General features: G+C 41.1%; 1 protein-coding gene across 3 annotated transcripts in view; it reads right to left on the bottom strand.

The window, feature by feature from the left end:
• Positions 1-20,423, bottom strand: part of muc13b (mucin 13b, cell surface associated) — a 33,770-nt gene that overhangs the window by 2,285 nt on the left and 11,062 nt on the right. For all 3 annotated transcript variants that reach the window (XM_046369295.1, XM_046369297.1, XM_046369296.1), the window contains exons 2-10: positions 18,431-18,805; positions 4,840-4,962; positions 4,257-4,366; positions 2,849-2,907; positions 2,296-2,495; positions 928-1,062; positions 552-594; positions 340-377; positions 56-143 (exon numbers count right to left, since the gene is read on the bottom strand). In XM_046369295.1, the coding sequence (XP_046225251.1) occupies positions 56-143; positions 340-377; positions 552-594; positions 928-1,062; positions 2,296-2,495; positions 2,849-2,907; positions 4,257-4,366; positions 4,840-4,962; positions 18,431-18,805 (1,171 nt within the window). The remainder of the gene's footprint in view (positions 1-55; positions 144-339; positions 378-551; positions 595-927; positions 1,063-2,295; positions 2,496-2,848; positions 2,908-4,256; positions 4,367-4,839; positions 4,963-18,430; positions 18,806-20,423) is intronic.

The raw sequence follows: 20,423 nt of genomic DNA, 5'->3' as shown, positions 1-20,423 counted from the left end.
GATGTGATTCAAATATTATGGTGTAAATGTTGTCCTCTGTGTGTGTGTGACTCACTTGCGTGCAACTACTGGCAGCATGATTAGTGTGATGAGTAGCAGCGCACCAAGAACAGTCCCGACAATCACCAGAATCAACTTCCATGCTGCAGAGAGACAGAGAGCGAGAGGGGGGAGAGATATGTTTTTTAAAAATCTGACAACACCAGTATACTCAATACCACTATTACAGGAAACACCACATGAAAGGAGAAAACAACACCTATTGCGAAGGCCAGAGGCAGCCTAGTGTCAAATCCTTGGAAGGAAGAATCATACCATAATATGGTATGTTATACTTACATTCATTGCAGTTTAAACCCGAGTAACCAAATGAACAACTGAAAGGAAAAAAAGTTTAAAAAAAAATCTTTGCACAGACCAATAATGCAAGTTAACCATTGCACTGTATCCAAACTCCCAGTTGAAAGACATTGTTTTCGTGAAAATAAATATGACTGAATAAATGATTTGATGGGAAATGACTAAATTGATTAAATGTTTTAAGTACTTACTCAATACACACACCGTCCTCTGCTTTCTTCCCACTTTCACAAGCTGCAGACGGAGACGGTAAAGTAAGTCTGTCTCACACACACACACACACACACACACACACACACACACACACACACACACACACACACACACACACACACACACACACACACACACACACACACACACACACACACACACACACACACACACACACACACACACACACACACACACACACACACACACACACACACACACACACACACACACACACACACACACACACACACACACACACACACACACACACACACACACACACTCTCTTTTTACCCTCTCTCATACAAACCCCCAGAGTCTATTGTAAGAGGAACAATCGGTGCCACTCACCTTTGCATGCTCTGATAGAGTAATCCGATTTCACGTAATTGTCCCGACATGTACATTCAGATCTACCACTGTCAGAAGCACAAGTAGTTGACGTGTCGTCACAAGGTTTCCGATACGAATCACACAGATCGGTTTCTGTATAGAGAGTGCCACAGGGAGAGGATTACATACAGTAAGAAAGTACCTCCAATCAGCATTGTGATTGGGGCAAATAGTGTTCAATTCCATCAATTTCCTGATATGACGCAATCCCCCCCCCCCTCATCGCATCCAAAAGACATGACTAAGCATTACAAACATTAGTGACATAGTAATGTGGCTAGTGTTCAGAATTCATTGGCTAGTTAACGTTATAGTTGCCTAGCCTATATATAGTTGCCTGAATGCTCCAGATGTCTGTCAATAGGTGTTACAGTGACAAACCGTTTTCTACTGTTCAACTCCTCTTTTACACATTTCCCTAGAACAGTAATCCTCAATCCTGCTCCTGGAGAGCTGCAGTACTGCAAGTTTGTATTGTAGCTCAGCAGTGAAACACAGGATACAGCAAGTGAAGGGGTTGAAGATCAGATTAAAAGTTGAATCACGGAACAAAATTCAGGTACAGCTCTCCAGCAACAGAATTTAAGAGGATCAGTACTCTAGTGTGAAGTTACATCATACTACCAATGTCATATGACAGCATCATGATTGTGATTGATTGCATACTTAGTTCTCTGCAGTGGTGTAAAGGAGTAAAAGTCCTTTATTAAAGTACTCCTTAAGTAGTTTTTGGGGCTTTCTGTACTTTACTATTTATATTTTTGGCAACTTTTACTTCACTACATTCCTAAAGAAAATAATGTACTTTCTACTCCATACATTTTCCCTGACACCCAAAAGTACTCATTACATTTTGACAGGAAAATGGTCAAATTCACACACTTATCAAGAGAACATCCCTCGTCATCCCTACAGCCTCTGATCCGGTGGACTGAGTAAATCAAATAAAAACGAGAAAATGATGCTGTCTGGTTTGCTTAATATAAAGAAGTTGAAATGATTTAGACTTTAACTTGTGACACTTAAGTACATTTGAACAATTCCATTTACTGTTGATACTTAAGTTGATTTAAAACCAAATACTTGTAGACTTTTAATCAAGTAGTATTTTACTCAGTGACTCACTTTTACATCAGTAATTTTCTATTAAGTTATCTTTACTTTTACTCAAGCATGACAATTGAGTACTTTTTCCACCACTGATTTTCTGTCTTCCCCTTGACATTCATTGTAGCTCTGCTCACAAGATTGCCTCCTAGCTTATGTTAAACCACAGTCATTATACATCAAGTTAATAGTGCGTTACTGTTACTATAGGTGACATACCTTTGTATGCTGCATTTTTAAGTATAGGATTTGAACAACCGGCATCCGCTGTGTCACAGTCTTCAATAGCACCCTGTATCGTTCCATTGATGACGACTTCTGTGATGATGTAGTCGAGTTTAAAATTGTTCTCCATGGCCACGTTGACACCACCTGACTTGAGTGTCCAGATGGTACGGGCCGGACCCTTAGCAATTTTGCTAGGAGGCAAATTAGTGTCAGTGTTTTTAGAATTATGATCATCATGGAACTATCACATACTCATGAAAGTAGTGACAGCGACAGCATCGATCTTCTATCAATAGTTGTCTTGGGCGTGTGCTATCTTCCAAATCAAAATGATACATTATCATGATGGCTATAATAATCTGGACTGACACAATAAATTAGGTTAAAAAAAATTCAAGAAGACATTAACTTCAAGGATGAAGGTAGTTTGTTAGAATCAAACCAACAACAAACAAATTGTACAGTAGCCTATAGCGTGAGTGGTAATGCAAAATGATAGTTTATTGGTAAAAGCAGGGACCACAGTAACTACATTAACACTGACCTGAAATTCAGCACTGTGGAATCAATGTAGCCAAGGTGACTCTGGAAAAGATCCCTCATCTGTATTTTGGACAGACAAATGCTAATAAGTTCACAATATAAATTTACTGGACAGTTCATCATTTTTTGCCTAGTACAGCTAAATAAAGGAGACGGTTGTTTGCTACAAACACTGTCGTAGACGGGGTACGGTTCGATCATGGGGAATCGAATCATTTGACTTCAAATAATCATCTGTGAAATTGCGAACAGCAAAAGGAAAACGTTAAGATATAAAACCCACTGAAAAGTTAACAGCAAAAAATGTTCTCAGGCTTCCAGTAAATATCAAGCTTTCTTTTGGATTATATAGCGGTAAAACATGTCTTGTATAAGTTCATTTGAGCATTACATTGATGGGACATTCCAACACTCAATAGATGCTAGTCAGCCTGCAAAGTAAACATGGGCTTATGGTGGATGACGTCACTACTGACATAATACTTCTAAGGTAAGATCGACTGAAATGGTACATTTCCTGAAGAAATGTGTGTGCTTGCTTCAGCTGTCTAAAACAATGTTTGGTTTGTTTGTAACGTTGTGAGAGAAGTTTTACGTGTAGAAATCAAGCTGAATAGCGGCTAAGGCATTTCAATATAGTGAGAATAGCTCTGACTACTTTGTAATGCATGCACACTAACAACCAAAAATAGCTATGCCTCATACTGTGGCCCAGACTTGCTAGGGACATGCTTCCAATGGTACTAACCACTTCCTACACCAATGTAGTTAATTAGATGGGTAACCCGACCAGGACCCTAGTCCCCATGACTGCCATTCCAAAACCTGATCCATTACACCAAGAGGGTAAAATCCCTAGGTGCTGTACTAAAGTCGTCGTTATCATATTTTTACATGGGGGTCCATCTTTATGAGCATATTTCGAGGCCATTACAGTAGCTGATACTGACTGAAGGATACCCCCAAACACATTAAATTGTATCCCATCATGTTAATTAGAAAATGTTTAAAATAGAAGGCAATTCTTTATCAACTTCATCTCATGTGTGAGATTAAGGAAGTAAATGAGAATGTTCATACTACTACAGTAGATGTATGTTCACTGATTGAACGGGTCAACATGGATGCTCCTTGGAAGATCAAGTTAACCCATATTTTCTCCTCAGAATTACTGCACTAACTGTTCTGAAAATACCTGCTTGGGAAAATTCTACAGCTTCTACAACCTGGGTTGACTGGGACAGTTTCCAGGGACATAGAAATAAGTGTAATGCAGCTGTTACCCAGCTCACACGTTGTCAAAAATGTCACAAACAGCTTGGTAATGACCTATGTAACATTGCAGACAAGTTGTGATTTTGAACTACAGCCAGATATACATAGTGTAAAAAGTATCACATCTATTTTACCATAGTAATTAACTCGCCCGCTGATGTATCGAAACTTTCTGATTGTGGGTTGGTCATGTCATCGTTGAAGGTCATACTAGGCAGGGCCAGAGATCCTGGGAAGACCTTGGCTGAAAATCAGAATCAAACACATGACAAATACGAATTATAAGCACTTATTGAAAACAGTGTGGATGCAGCATTGTGTTAAAAAGCCCACAGAGGAGATGGTACATGTATAGATGCTATAGCTAATATCTTATATCTTTAACTGAGTTAACTCCTCTAGCCACTGTCATCTAGGTTGCTCTCATTTATGTATTCATACATTTATAAATATATCAATTTATTGGCCAAAACCTAAGCCTAACCGATTGTTTCACGTGGAAGCTAAATACAAATCTAGAACCAGTTTATCCACACTTAACCATACTCAGGACAAAGCATTCTCAACTGGTCTTAAATCAGAATAGTTTCTAAAGTTCCTAACTTTTCATTGCAGATGATGAAGTTCTCCTCCCTACCAATCAGAGCTATTTAGGCCTATATCGCACTGTCTTCCATGGTATTGTAGCACCCACTAGTGGTGGCAGACAGGAGATACCCACCTCACATCGCTTTCCAGCCTCAGAGTATTTTTGGCCAGCCAGACAGAGACAGGTGAAGTGGGAGCCATAGCCTGGTTGACAGCTGCTGCCACCTTCGCATGGGTTTGGGGCACAGGCATCTTAAAATCAAAGAGGAACACAGTTCTTCTGAATAAGCATAGCACTTTGTGATGCATTTATTAATACAAAATAATCTGTGTAGAATAGATGGTACAGAGCAAGTCTTGGGGAGACTTTCTGTCCACTAAACAGCATAATTCCCCTACACCTGGGGGGGTACAACTGGTTTGGCTTGATGCATTTCAATGAGGTACAGATTTCTAGCAGGGAAACCAAGGGTGAGTTTGGTTCTATACATTTTCCTATTTTAGTTGTAGTTAAAATATGATAACAAAAAGTGTAGTTGATATAGTTAATTTTACAAGTGGTTTATATACAGTCGTGGCCAAAAGTTTTGATAATGACACAAATATTAATTTTCACAAAGTCTGCTGTTTCAGTGTCTTCAGATATTTTTGTCAGATGTTACTATAGAATACCGAAGTATAATTACAAGCATTTCATAAGTGTTAAAGGCTTTTATTGACAATTACATGAACTTGATGCAAAGAGTCAATATTTGCAGTGTTGACCCTTCTTTCTCAAGACTACAATGCGCCCTGGCATGCTGTTAATTAACTTCTGGGCCACATCCTGACTGATGGCAGCCCATTCTTGCATAATCAATACTTGCAGTTTGTCAGAATTTGTGGATTTTGTTTGTCCACCCGCCTCTTGAGGATTGACCACAAATTCTCAATGGGATTAAGGTCTGGTGAGTTTCCTGGCCATGGACCCAAAATATACATTTTTTCTTCCCGAGCCACTTAGTTAGCACTTTTGCCTTATGGCAAGGTGCTCCATCATGCTGGAAAAGGCCGTGTTCATGACCAAACGGTTCCTGGATGGTTGGGAGAAGTTGATCTCAGAGGATATATTCATACCATTCTTTATTCGTGGCTATGTTCTTAGGCAAAATTGTGAATGAGCCCACTCCCTTGGCTGAGAAGCAACCCCGCACATGAATGGTCTCAGGATGCTTTACTGTTGGCATGAAACAGGACTGATGGTAGCGCTCACCTTGTCTTCTCCAGACAAGCTTTTTTCCGGATGCCCCAAACAATCGGAAAGGGGATTCATCAGAGAAAATTACTTTACCCCAGTCCTCAGCAGTCCAATCCCTGTTCCTTTTGCGGAATGTCAGTCTGTCCCTGATGTTTTTCCTGGAGAGAAGGGGCTTCTTTGCTGCCCTTCTTGACACCAGGCCATCCTCCAAATGTCTTTGCCTCACTATGCATGCAGATGCACTCACACCTGCCTGCTGCCATTCCTGAGCAAGCTCTGTACTGGTGGTGCCCCGATCCAGCAGCTGAATAAACTTTAGGAGACGGTCCTGGCGCTTGCTTGTAACGGCCGTTGGCGGTGGAAGAAGGTGAGGACCAATGCGCAGCGTGGTAAGTGTCCATATTTTTAATAAAGTAATTGAACACTGAACAAAAACAGCAAAGTGAACGAACGAAACCGAAACAGTTCTGTCTGGTGCAGATACAAACACTCAACAGAAAACAATCACCCATAACTCAAGGGTGAAAACAGGCTACCTAAGAATGGTTCTCAATCAGGGACAACGATTGACAGCTGCCTCTGATTGAGAACCATACCAGACCAAACACAGAAATACCAAATCATAGAAAAAAGAACATAGACTGCCCACCCAATCCGGCGTTGTTGTGCGTATCAATTCATAAACCATGTGCCATGGAATGGGTACATCGAAAATCTCTTCCCAACTATTTTACCATTTATATGGCACAGCTGTCAGTTTTTTTGTCCTTGATTGAAATTGGTATATGTTTTTATTTATCACACTTTTCTTGAACCATTTATGTTCTTTAATACAAGGCCGACATACAAGTTCCTTATTTTTTTCCCCTTCTACTTGCCTCTTCCATTTTTGTGGTAATGCTGCAATTAATTGGTTGTAATTTTGGGTAGAGCAGACATTTCCATATGTCTGTGTTAGCTGCATGTGTGACATAACTCCACCAGTCCTATTTATGATATCATTCACAAATATTATACCTTTATTTATTTATTTTTTCTTCAATAAAAACAGTTTTTTTAATCAATAAGTATATTTGAATTTAACCACAATATTTGCTGTACTATTTGTTCCGTCCTTTCAGGTGGATTAAACTGAAATTGCAACCAACTTTCCAAGGCTTGTTTAAAAAAATAAAGATATTTTGGAGATTATTTTCTTTTCAAACAACCGAAAGTGACCAGGTGTAATCTGAATAAAGGGGAAAAGGCCCTTCCTGAATATAGGATGATACATTCGTACCAATTGACTAGAGATTTGGGTATTTCTATGTTTCGGCCTAGTATGGTTCTCAATCAGAGGCAGGTGTCGTTAGTTGTCTGATTGAGAATCATACTTAGGTAGCCTGGGTTTCACTGTGTGTTTGTGGGTGTTTGTTTCCGTGTCTGTGTTTTTCACCACACGGTACTGTTTTGGGTTTCGTTCATTCCACATTTATTGTTTTTGTATTCAGTTGTTCATGTGTACTATTTCGTATTAAAAGAACCATGGACACTTACCACGCCGAATATTGGTCCTCCGATCCTTTTCGGAAGAAGAGGAGGAAATCCCTTACAACTAAGGAGTTAATCAGGGTGATTTTTCCACAAATAGACAAGTATTTTCCTTTCCATGGTAGCAAGATCTTATCTATTTTTGCTAACTTTCTATAAACATTTATTGGAGTGAGATCATTTCTTTCTTTTGGGCTTTGTATACCGAGTATGTCCACATCTCCGTCAGACCATTTAATTGGTAAACTACATGGTAATGTAAACATGCTTTTTTTAGTGATCCAATACGTAATATGGTACATTTATCACAATTTGGTTTTAATCCAGAGAGGATAGCAAAAGTATCTAGATCCTCTAAGAGGCCGTGGAGAGACTCCAATTGTGGTTTTAAAAGAAAACAAGAATCATCAGCGTACAATGACACCTTCGTTTTTAAGCCACGGATTTCTAATCCCTTAATATTATTGTTTGATCTAATCTTTGCAGCTAACATTTCGATGGCAATAATAAATAGATATGCCGATAGTGGACAACCTTGTTTTACTCCTCTAGATAGTTAAAAACTTTCTGAGATGTAGCCATTATTTACTATTTTACACCTTGGGTTACTATACATAACCGTAACCCATTTTATAAGAGATTCCACAAAACTGAAATATTCTAGGCATTTATATATAAACTCCAGTCGTACTTTAGCAAAAGCCTTTTCAAAATCAGCTATGAAAACCAGGCCTGGTGTCAAATCAAATCAAATCAAATTTTATTTGTCACATACTCATGGTTAGCAGATGTTAATGCGAGTGTAGCGAAATGCTTGTGCTTCTAGTTCCGACAATGCAGTAATAACCAACAAGTAATCTAACTAACAATTCCAAAACTACTGTCTTATACACAGTGTAAGGGGATAAAGAATATGTACATAAGGATATATGAATGAGTGATGGTACAGGGCAGCATAGGCAAGATACAGTAGATATCGAGTACAGTATATACATATGAGATGAGTATGTAAACAAAGTGGCATAGTTAAAGTGGCTAGTGATACATGTACTACATAAGGATGCAGTCGATGATATAGAGTACAGTATATACGTATGCATATGAGATGAATAATGTAGGGTAAGTAACATTATATAAGGTAGCATTGTTTAAAGTGGCTAGTGATATATTTACATAATTTCCCATCAATTCCCATTATTAAAGTGGCTGGAGTTGAGTCAGTGTCAATGTCAGTGTGTTAGCAGCAGCCACTTAATGTTAGTGGTGGCAGTTTAACAGTCTGATGGCCTTAAGATAGAAGCTGTTTTTCAGTCTCTCGGTCCCAGCTTTGATGCACCTGTACTGACCTCGCCTTCTGGATGATAGCGGAGTGAACAGGCAGTGGCTCGGGTGGTTGATGTCCTTGATGATCTTTATGGCCTTCCTGTAACATCGGGTGGTGTAGGTGTCCTGGAGGGCAGGTAGTTCGCCCCCGGTGATGTGTTGTGCAGACCTCACTATCCTCTGGAGAGCCTTACGGTTGAGGGCGGAGCAGTTGCCGTACCAGGCGGTGATACAGCCCGCCAGGATGCTCTCGATTGTGCATCTGTAGAAGTTTGTGAGTGCTTTTGGTGACAAGCCGAATTTCTTCAGCCTCCTGAGGTTGAAGAGGCGCTGCTGCGCCTTCTTCACAATGCTGTCTGTGTGAGTGGACCAATTCAGTTTGTCTGTGATGTGTATGCCGAGGAACTTAAAACTTGCTACCCTCTCCACTACTGTTCCATCGATGTGGATAGGGGGGTGTTCCCTCTGCTGTTTCCTGAAGTCCACAATCATCTCCTTAGATTTGTTGACGTTGAGTGTGAGGTTATTTTCCTGACACCACACTCCGAGGGCCCTCACCTCCTCCCTGTAGGCCGTCTCGTCGTTGTTGGTAATCAAGCCTACCACTGTTGTGTCGTCCGCAAACTTGATGATTGAGTTGGAGGCGTGCGTGGCCACGCAGTTGTGGGTGAACAGGGAGTACAGGAGTTGGCTCAGAACGCACCCTTGTGGGGCCCCCGTGTTGAGGATCAGCGGGGAGGAGATGTTGTTGCCTACCCTCAGGAAGTCCCGTACCCAGTTGCACAGGGCGGGGTCGAGACCCAGGGTGTTGAGCTTGATGATGAGCTTGGAGGGTACTATGGTGTTGATTGCCGAGCTGTAGTCGATGAACAGCATTCTCACATAGGTATTCCTCTTGTCCAGATGGGTTAGGGCAGTGTGCAGTGTGCAGTGTGGTTGAGATTGCATCGTCTGTGGACCTATTTGGGCGGTAAGCAAATTGGAGTGGGTCTAGGGTGTCAGGTAGGGTGGAGGTGATATGGTCCTTGACTAGTCTCTCAAAGCACTTCATGATGACGGAAGTGAGTGCTACGGGGCGGTAGTCGTTTAGCTCAGCTACCTTAGCTTTCTTGGGAACAGGAACAATGGTGGCCCTCTTGAAGCATGTGGGAACAGCAGACTGGTATAGGGATTGATTGAATATGTCCGTAAACACACCGGCCAGCTGGTCTGCGCATGCTCTGAGGGCGCGGCTGGGGATGCCGTCTGGGCCTGCAGCCTTGCGAGGGTTAACACGTTTAAATGTCTTACCCACCTCGGCTGCAGTGAAGGAGAGACCGTATATTTTCGTTGCAGGCCGTGTCAGTGGCACTGTATTGTCCTCAAAGCGGGCAAAAAAGTTATTTAGTCTGCCTGGGAGCAAGACATCCTGGTCCGTGACTGGGCTGGGTTTCTTATTGTAGTCCGTGATTGACTGTAGACCCTGCCACATGCCTCTTGTGTCTGAGCCGTTGAATTGAGATTCTACTTTGTCTCTGTACTGACGCTTAGCTTGTTTGATAGCCTTGCGGAGGGAATAGCTGCACTGTTTGTATTCGGTCATGTTACCAGACACCTTGCCCTGATTAAAAGCAGTGGTTCGCGCTTTCAATTTCACGCGAATGCTGCCATCAATCCACGGTTTCTGGTTAGGGAATGTTTTAATCATTGCTATGGGAACGACATCTTCAACGCACGTTCTTATGAACTTGCACACCGAATCAGCGTATTCGTCAATATTGTTATCTGACGCAATACGAAACATGTCCCAGTCCACGTGATGGAAGCAGTCTTGGAGTGTGGAGTCAGCTTGGTCGGACCAGCGTGGGACAGACCTCAGCGTGGGAGCCTCTTGTTTAAGTTTCTGTCTGTAGGCAGGGATCAACAAAATGGAGTCGTGGTCAGCTTTTCCGAAAGGGGGACGGGGCAGGGCCTTATATGCGTCGCGGAAGTTAGAGTAACAATGATCCAAGGTTTTACCACCCCTGGTTGCGCAATCGATATGCTGATAAAATTTAGGGAGTCTTGTTTTCAGATTAGCGTTGTTAAAACCCCCAGCTACAATGAATGCAGCCTCCGGATAAATGGTTTCCATTTTGCAAAGAGTTAAATAAAGTTCGTCAGAGCCATCGATGTGCCTGCTTGGGGGGGGGGGATATATACGGCTGTGATTATAATCGAAGAGAATTCTCTTGGTAGATAATGCGGTTTGATTGTGAGGAATTCTAAATCAGGTGAACAGAAGGATTTGAGTTCCTGTATGTTTCTTTCATCACACCATGTCTCGTTAGTCATGAGGCACACGCCCCCGCCACTCTTCTTACCAGAAAGATGTTTGTTTCTGTCGGCGCGATGCGTGGAGAAACCCGTTGGCTGCACCGCCCCGGATAGCGTCTCTCCAGTGAGCCATGTTTCCGTGAAGCAAAGAACGTTACAGTCTCTGATGTCCCTCTGGAATGCTACCCTTGCTCGGATTTCATCAACCTTGTTGTCAAGAAACTGGACATTGGCAAGAAGAATACTAGGGAGTGGTGCACGGTGTGCCCGTCTCTGGAGTCTGATCAGAAGACCGCCTAGTTTCCCTCTTTTTCAGAGTCGTTTTTTGGGGTCGCTGCATGGAATCAATTCCGTTGACCTGTTTGTAAGGCAGAACACAGGATCCGCGTCACGGAAAACATATTCTTGGTCGTCCTGATGGTGAGTTGACGCTGATATTATATTCAGTAGTTCTTCTCGACTGTATGTAATGAATCCTAAGATTACCTGGGGTACTAATGTAAGAAATAACACGTAAAAAAAAAACTGCATAGTTTCCTAGGAACGCGAAGCGAGGCAGCCATCTCTGTCGGCGCCGGAAGGTCCATTTCATAGTGTTCTATTGTTTCCAGTACTTGTCTTATATTATCTCCAATGTATCGTCCATGTAAAAAACCTGTCTGATTAGGATGAATAATATCTGACAATACTTTTTTAAGTCTATGTGCCAAGCATTTTGCTAGGATTTTTGCATCACAACACTGAAGTATAAGAAGTCTCCAATTTTTTAAATGGACTGTATTTTTATACCACTTGGGTCCTGTTTCAGTAATAATGATATCAGACCTTCTTGTTGCGTGTGATAATCTACCATATATATAGGAGTGGTTAAAACAAGCCAATAATGGTCCTTTGAGTATACCCAAAAGTATACCCAAAAGAGTTTTGTATACTTCCACTGGTATGCCATCCAGTCCTGGAGTTTTCCCATCCTTACAGTTCCTTGCGAAAGTATTTGGCCCCCTTGAACTTTGCGACCTTCTGCCACATTTCAGGCTTCAAACATAAAGATATAAAACTGTATTTTTTTGTGAAGAATTAACAACAAGTGGGACACAATCATGAAGTGGAACGACATTTATTGGATATTTCAAACTTCTTTAACAAATCAAAAACTGAAAAATTGGGCGTGCAAAATTATTCAGCCCCTTTACTTTCAGTGCAGCAAACTCTCTCCAGAAGTTCAGCGAGGATCTCTGAGAGATCCAATGTTGACCTAAATGACTAATGATGATAAATACAATCCACCTGTGTGTAATCAAGTCTCTGTATAAATTCACCTGCACTGTGATAGTCTCAGAGGTCCGTTAAAAGTGCAGAGAGCATCATGAAGAACAAGGAACACACCAGGCAGGTCCGAGATACTGTTGTGAAGAGGTTTAAAGCTGGATTTGGATACAAAAAGATTTCCCAAGCATTAAACATCCCAAGGAGCACTGTGCAAGCAATAATATTGAAATGGAAGGAGTATCAGACCACTGCAAATCTACCAAGACCTGGCCGTCCCTCTAAACTTTCAGCTCATACAAGGAGAAGACTGATCAGAGATGCAGCCAAGAGGCCCATGATCACTCTGGATGAACTGCAGAGATCTACAGCTGAGGTGGGACACTCTGTCCATAGGACAAAAATCAGTCGTATATTGCACAAATCTGGCCTTTATGGAAGAGTGGCAAGAAGAAAGCAATTTCTTAAAGATATCCATAAAAAGTGTCGTTTAAAGTTTGCCACCAGCCACCTGGGAGTCACACCAAACATGTGGAAGAAGGTGCTCTGGTCAGATGAAACCAAAATTGAACTTTTTGGCAACAATGCAAAACGTTATGTTTGGCGTAAAAGCAACACAGCTCATCACCCTGAACACACCATTCCCATTGTCAAACATGGTGGTGGCAGCATCATGGTTTGGGTCTGCTTTTCTTCATCAGGGACAGGGAAGATGGTTAAAATTGATGGGAAGATGGATGGAGCCAAATACAGGACCATTCTGGAAGAAAACCTGATGGAGTCTGCAAAAGACCTGAGACTGGGACGGAGATTTGTCTTCTAACAAGGCAATGATCCAAAACATAAAGCAAAATCTACAATGGAATGGTTCAAAAATAAACATATCCAGGTGTTAGAATGGTCAAGTCAAAGTCCAGACCTGAAGCCAATCGAGAATCTGTGGAAAGAACTGAAAACTGCTGTTCACAAATGCTCTCCATCCAACCTCACTGAGCTCGAGCTGTTTTGCAAGGAGGAATGGGAAAAAAATTCAGTCTCTCGATGTGCAGAACTGATAGAGACATACTACAAGTGACTTACAGCTGTAATCGCAGCAAAAGGTGGCGCTACAAAGTATTAACTTAAGGAGGCTGAATAATTTTGCACGCCCAATTTCTCAGTTTTTGATTTGTTAAAAAAGTTTGAAATATCCAATAAATGTCGTTCCACTTCATGATTGTGTCCCACTTGTTGTTGATTCTTCACAAAAAAATACAGTTTTATATCTTTATGTTTGAAGCCTGAAATGTGGCAAAAGGTCGCAAAGTTCAACTGGGCCGAATACTTTCGCAAGGCACTGTAAGTATGGTGCAGCAAGAGGAACTGCCCCTCCCAACCTTCAAGCTATTCTCAAACCCTAATCCCCAACCCGAGCATGCTGTTCTGACAATTTCAGTGAGTTTATATACACTAAGTTGAGTATGCCTTTAAACAGCTTGGAAAATTCCAGAAAAGGGTGTCATGGCTTTAGAAGTTTCTGATAGGCTAATTGACATCATTTGTGTCAATTGGAGGTGTACCTGTGGATGTATTTCAAGGCCTACCTTCAAACTCAGTGCCTCTTTGCTTGACATCATGGGAAAATCAAAAGAAATCAGCCAAGTCCTCAGAAAAACAATTGTAGACCTCCACAAGTCTGGTTCATCCTTGGGAGCAATTTCCAAACGCCTATAGGTACCACATTCATCTGTACAAACAATAGTACGCAAGTATAAACACCGTGGGACCACACCGCCGTCATACCGCTCAGAAAGGAGACGCGTTCTGTCTCCTACAGATGAACATGGTGCGAAAAGTGCAAATAAATCCCAGAAAAACAGCAAAGGACCTTGTGAAGATGCTGGAGGAAACAGGTACAAAAATATCTATATCCACAATAAAACAAGTTCTATATTGACATAACTTGAAAGGCCGCTCAGCAAGGAAGAACCAAGTTTGCAAATGCACTAGGAAACAAAGATCGTACTTTTTGGAGAAATATCCTCTGGTCTGATGAAACAAAAATAGAACAATTTGGTCATAATGACCACCGGTATGTTTGGTGGAAAAAGGGGGAGACCTGCAAGCCGAAGAACACCATCCCAAAACGTGAAGCACAGGAGTGGCAGCATCGTGTTGTGGAGGTGCTTTTTCTGCAGGAGGGACTGGTGCACTTCACAAAATAGATGGCATCATGAGGTAGGAAAATTATGTCGGTATATTGAAGGAACATCTGAAGACGTAGTCAGGAAGTTAAAGCTTGGTCGCAAATGGGTCTTCCAAATGGACAATGACCCCAAGCATACTTCCAAAGTTGTGGCAAAATGGCTTAAGGACAACAAAGTCAAAGTATTGGAGTGGCCGTCACAAAGCCCTGACCTCAATCCTATAGAAAATTGGTGGGCAGGACTGAAAAAGCATGTGCAAGCAAGGAGGCCTACAAACCTGACTCAGTTACACCAGCTCTGACAGGAGGAATGGGCCATATTTCACCCAACTTATTGTAGGAAGCTTGCTTCCAAATACTAGTTGAGCGTATGTAAACTTCTGACCCACTGGGAAAGTGATGAAATAAATCAAAGCTGAAATAAATCATTCTCTCAACTATTATTCTGACATTTCACATTCTTAAAATAAAGTGGTGATTCTAACTGACCTTAGATAGGGAATTGTTACTAGGATTAAATGTCAGGAATTGTGAAAAACTGAGTTTAAATGTATTTGGCTAAGGTGTATGTAAACTTCCGACTTCAACTGTGTCTTAAGATGAATGCACTAACTGTAAGTCGCTCTGGACAAGAGCGTCTGCTAAATGACTCAAATGAAAAAGATATATACACACAAGTGGCACTTACTCAAATTAGTTTGAATGACTGTGGCTTTCAGTTAGCCTATATTGCACGTGACACACAATTGTGCTGGTTATATATTTAAGCAATAAGGCAAGGGGGGGGGGGTATATTGGCCAATATACCATAGCTAAGGACCGTTTTAATGCTCAACGTGAAGGGAATACAGCCCTTAGCCATGGTATATTGGCCATCTACCACAAACCCCGGAGGTGCCTTATTGCTATTCTACACTGGTTACCAACATAAATAGAACAGTAAACAAATGGACTATTGTCTGATATACTCATGGCTGAAATGCTGTTTAAACCAATCAGCATCCAGGACCCAAACAGGTTTATCATTTTAAATTCCACTGCAAGTACTGTGATATGGCATTTTTTGCAAGCAAATTTTTAGCACAGATTCTGTTACTTGAAACCTTACTATTTGCTCTAAAATAGGAGTTGTAATGATATGTTTTGTAACTATTTACTTGCATTAATTTATTACAATTTATAAAAATGTTAATACATAAGCCATTATAAATGCTTAAAAATGTTTTGTAAATTATTATGTATTCATCCTTGCAATGCAGTACTTACAAATGCTTAATAAATATGTATAAATGTTTACAAATAACAAAATAATATATTTTGTAGTTGAATACTGTAGTTGAATACTTGTTATACAGAGTGTATTAATGCTGTAAAAAAGTAAAACATTTTTATATTTTAGTCATTTAGCAGATGCTCTTATCCAAAGTGATTTACAGGAGCAATTAGTGTTAAGTGCCTTAATCAAGGGCACAGAACAATTTTTCATCTAGTTGGCTTGGAGGTTCGAACCAGCAACCTTTCGGTTACTGGCCCAATGCTCTTAACCTTTAGGCTACCTGTCACCACACCGGTGTCAATTATTCATCTGTGAATCCTGAAAATTATGAACAAAATTTAATTACCTTTTTAAATTCTTACTCTGAAAATGATGTACATGAATAAATAAAATATCCAAAGTGGGATATCATATCACCATTTAAGATTGGCAATGGGGCACTCATTTTGGATTTTAATATTGAATTGGCTATGCCCATAATGGGTAATCACTGTAGAAGTAACTACAGTGTTTTAGGTTATTGTCCTGCTGAAAGGTGAATTCATCTCCCAGTGTCTGGTGGAAAACAGACTGAACCAGGCTTTCCTCAAGGATTTTGTCTGTGTTAAGCTCCATTCCGTTTCTTTTTTATCTTAAAAAACTCCCCAGTCATTAACGATTACAAACATACCCATAACATGATGCAGCCACCACTATGTTTGAACATTTGGAGTGGTACTCAGTAATGTGTTGTATTGGATTTTCCTCGAACATAACACTTTGTATTCAGGACAAAAAGTTCAACAAAAAGTTACAGACACATTGTTTTTGCAGTGTTACTTTAGTGCCCTGTCGCAAACAAGATGCATGTTTTGGAATATTTTTTATTCTGTATTCTTCCTTCTTTTATTAGGTTAGTATTGTGGAGTAACTACAATGTTATTGATCCATCCTCAGTTTTCTTCTATCACAGCGGTTGAACTCCGTTTTAAAAAGTCACCATTGGCCTCATGGTGAAATCCCTTAGTGGTTTCCTTCCTCTCCGGCAACTGAGTTATTGTTATTAGCAGGTAGACTAGTGGTTAGAGCGTTGGACCAGTAACCGAAAGGTTGCTAGATTGAATCCCCGAGCTGACAAGTTAAAAATCTGTCATTCTGCCCCTGAACAAGGCAGTTAAACCACTGTTCCTAGGCCATCATTGTAAATAAGAATTTGTTCTTACCTGAATTGCCTAGTTAAATAAAGGTTCAATAAAATAAAATACCAACATGTGCCCATCTTTGCGAGGCATTGGAAAACCTCCCTTGCTTTGTGGTTGAATCTGTGTTTGAAATTCACTGTTCAACTGAGGGATCTTACAGGAAATTGTATGTGTGGGGTACAGAGATGAGGTAGTCCTTCAAAAATCATGTTAAACACTATTATTGCACACAGAGTGAGTCCATGCAACTTATTATATGACTTGTTAACCACATTTTTATTCATGAATTTATTTATGCTTGCCATAAGAAAGGGGATGAATACTTTTTGACTCAAGATATTTCAGCTTTTCATTTTTAAAATGTCACTGTTGCATTATGGGTTATTGTGTGTGGGCAAGTGACAAAACATCTACATTTAATCCATTTTATATTCAGGCTGCAACACAACAAAATGTGGAAAAAGTCAAGTGGCGTGAATACATTCTGAAGGCACTGTATATGTGCATTGAAATAATTGCCTGAAATCGAATCATGTCACCAGATAACTTTGCTAGGTCTGATAATGGTGTTAACCCAATCCATATCCTATTTCAGTCAATTTAGGGAGCTGCCATTCTGTCATCTAAACAACTAAGTCACTGATGTCTAGAGGGCAGCAATGAAAATGGGTTGTAATTGCCTTGTCGTCACAGTTTGAAAAATATACTCCTCTATCCATAGTCTTTGGAATTTCTGATGCTCAATGACTCTAGCTTTTGTTTTATCGTCAAAATCTGCAAAACAATTACTCCTCTTTCAATAAATGTTCCCTGACTGTCTAGCTTTCGTTTCAGTGATTGCTAAGTTAAACATTTTCCATCAGCCTGTCAAGGTATGCGTGAAGGGCTGTAGGAAGTCAGGCGCAGTAGAGCAGATATTTGGTAGTAAAACTGAGCCTTTTATTTGGCAAACCAAAAGCACACGGCACAAACGAACACGAAATACAAATACGGGTTGAACATAACCCAGCGCAACCAGCCTAACGTGCGCATACTGTACATGAAAACAGATAAACAATACCACACAAAGACATGGAGGAAATAGAGGGTTAAATACACAACACATAATGAGGGAAATGAGATACAGGTGTGTGGGAAAACGAGACAAAACAAATGGAAAATAAAAAATGGATCGGCATTGGCTAGAAGACTGGCGACGTCGACCGCCGAACACCGCCCGAACAAGGAGAGGCATTAACTTTGGCAGAAGTCGTGACACTGCCATTATCATTTCTACAAGCTATATGGCTTTAGTCATTCAATTCATTTTTTTTAAAGAAAAAAATCTTACCAAGCCAACATGACGGCCCATATGAAATTGGCCCTGCTGTTTGACACCCTTGGTCATGGAAAAACAAGAAGGTTAGCTGGACGACTAATGAGCCTACCTGATTTTGATGGTGTTGTAGTGGCCGCAGTAGACGTGGGAGCCGCAGTAGACGGAGGAGCCGCAGTAGACGTGGGAGCTGCAGTAGACGGGGGAGCCGCAGTAGACGTGGGAGCCGCAGTAGACGGGGGAGCCGCAGTAGACGTGGGAGCCGCAGTAGACGGGGGAGCCGCAGTAGACGAGGGAGCCGCAGTAGAGGTGGGAGCCGCAGTAGACGTGGGAGCCGCAGTAGACGTGGGAACCGCAGTAGACGTGGGAGCCTCAGTAGACGTGGGAGCCTCAGTAGACGTGGGAGCCACAGTAGACGTGGGAGTCGCAATAGACGTGGGAGTCGCAGTAGACGTGGGAGCCGATTTAGACTTGGGAGCCTCAGTAACTGGGGGTTCAGAATTGGGAAGGGTATAGATTAATATGTGTCTGAAGGGTATAGATTAAAAAAAGATTAAAGTGCAATTGCACCACTTTTCAAAACCTGCAATGATTTTTTTGCCATTTCAGTGTCACAGCAAATCTCATATTGTTTGAAAATCAATGTTTTCACTTTTGATGTCATTGAGTAAAACATTTTAACTTCATATTTTTAACTACAAAACTTAGAAATGCGGCGTCTTCACATATGTAGAAACTGGTATTGGTATTGTACCGGCGATAATGAATATGAGGTTGAAAAGTGATGGAATTGCCCTTTAAGATAATTACTGTAGCAAAAACAACATTCAGTGGTTGACTGGAAAGGTCTGTGTCCCTTAAAAAAGTAGACACTAGTTTTTACTGCAGCTAATGTATAATAATCTGTTACAAAAACGTTTTAATTCTAAGAAATTCTATATAATGAAATTGAACAGGAAATATTGTCAATGGTCAGGTACTGTGACGGGTAGAGAAGACCAGTTCATTCTTGATTTACTCACACACAATGGAAACAAGGCTGTACTGCCACAGCCAGACTCTCTTCCTCCCCTCTCTAATCAGCCCAGCTGGGAAGACTCCCACAACGTACTGGCATGGGCCCTGAAAAAACATTGAGTCTTCCTATCCTCTATGTTCCACCCTAGCCCAATATGGTTTCTTCCCCTTCTCCCTGAGGTGACGGTATCTATTCATTCACTCCCCCTCGATTTCAAAGAATTGGACTGGTGTAAGAAATATGGTAGACACTTGAACAAGTGCACACTTCAGGTAGAAGTGGTGTGGGAAGAACCCTTATCTTCTGTAGCTCAATTGGTAGAGCATGGCGCTTGTAACGCCAGGGTAGTGGGTTCGATTCCCGGGACCACCCATACGTAGAATGTATGCACACATGACTGTAAGTCGCTTTGGATAAAAACGTCTGCTAAATGGCATATATATATATATCCCTTAGGTATTTCTGTAGAGCTAAAGGCTTGGAAAGGTGTAGTAACTCAGTCAAAAAGGTGAAAGTACAATATTGCTTATACCCATCTAATCCTTTCAGATCTACATGAAGTGCCTAAGGGTAGGGCCTATGGGTCAATTCGGAATTCAGAAAAGTTCTCCACCCTCCCCACCATATTTCCTTCCACCAAACCTGATAGCCATAATATAGCACGTCAATAACAGGGTTGCCAAACACAGGATGTGTCCACTTCAGCAGACTGCGTCACCTTGATCATAAGACCATCGGGATGATAAACATTGCGTTATGTTTAAGTTTCAGGTGCAATCCAGGGCACGTAACAGCAAGCTGCGTAACAGTTAACACAGTATAGGCTAGGTCCCTCTGCGACTTAAGCCATTGCTACTTAATGCTACGATAAAATCTATAATATGCCATTCATTTGGATAATTGTAGTCGGCAGGATAAGACAGATCCAAGTTCACCAAGATAGAAAGACACTGATTAAACGGTCATATTTCATAACTGAAGCAGACACCAACCCCTACACACAGACAATGCGGACACAAACACCCACATCCTTTCATTCACTGTCCACCGTGATGCTCTTGCAGAACAGCAGCAGCAAAGAATAGGG

Source organism: Oncorhynchus gorbuscha, linkage group LG11, assembly GCF_021184085.1.
Source record: "Oncorhynchus gorbuscha isolate QuinsamMale2020 ecotype Even-year linkage group LG11, OgorEven_v1.0, whole genome shotgun sequence".
Lineage (NCBI taxonomy): Eukaryota > Metazoa > Chordata > Actinopteri > Salmoniformes > Salmonidae > Oncorhynchus > Oncorhynchus gorbuscha.
Note: the sequence above shows the minus strand (reverse complement) of the source record. Positions and strands in the feature narration are given on the sequence as shown.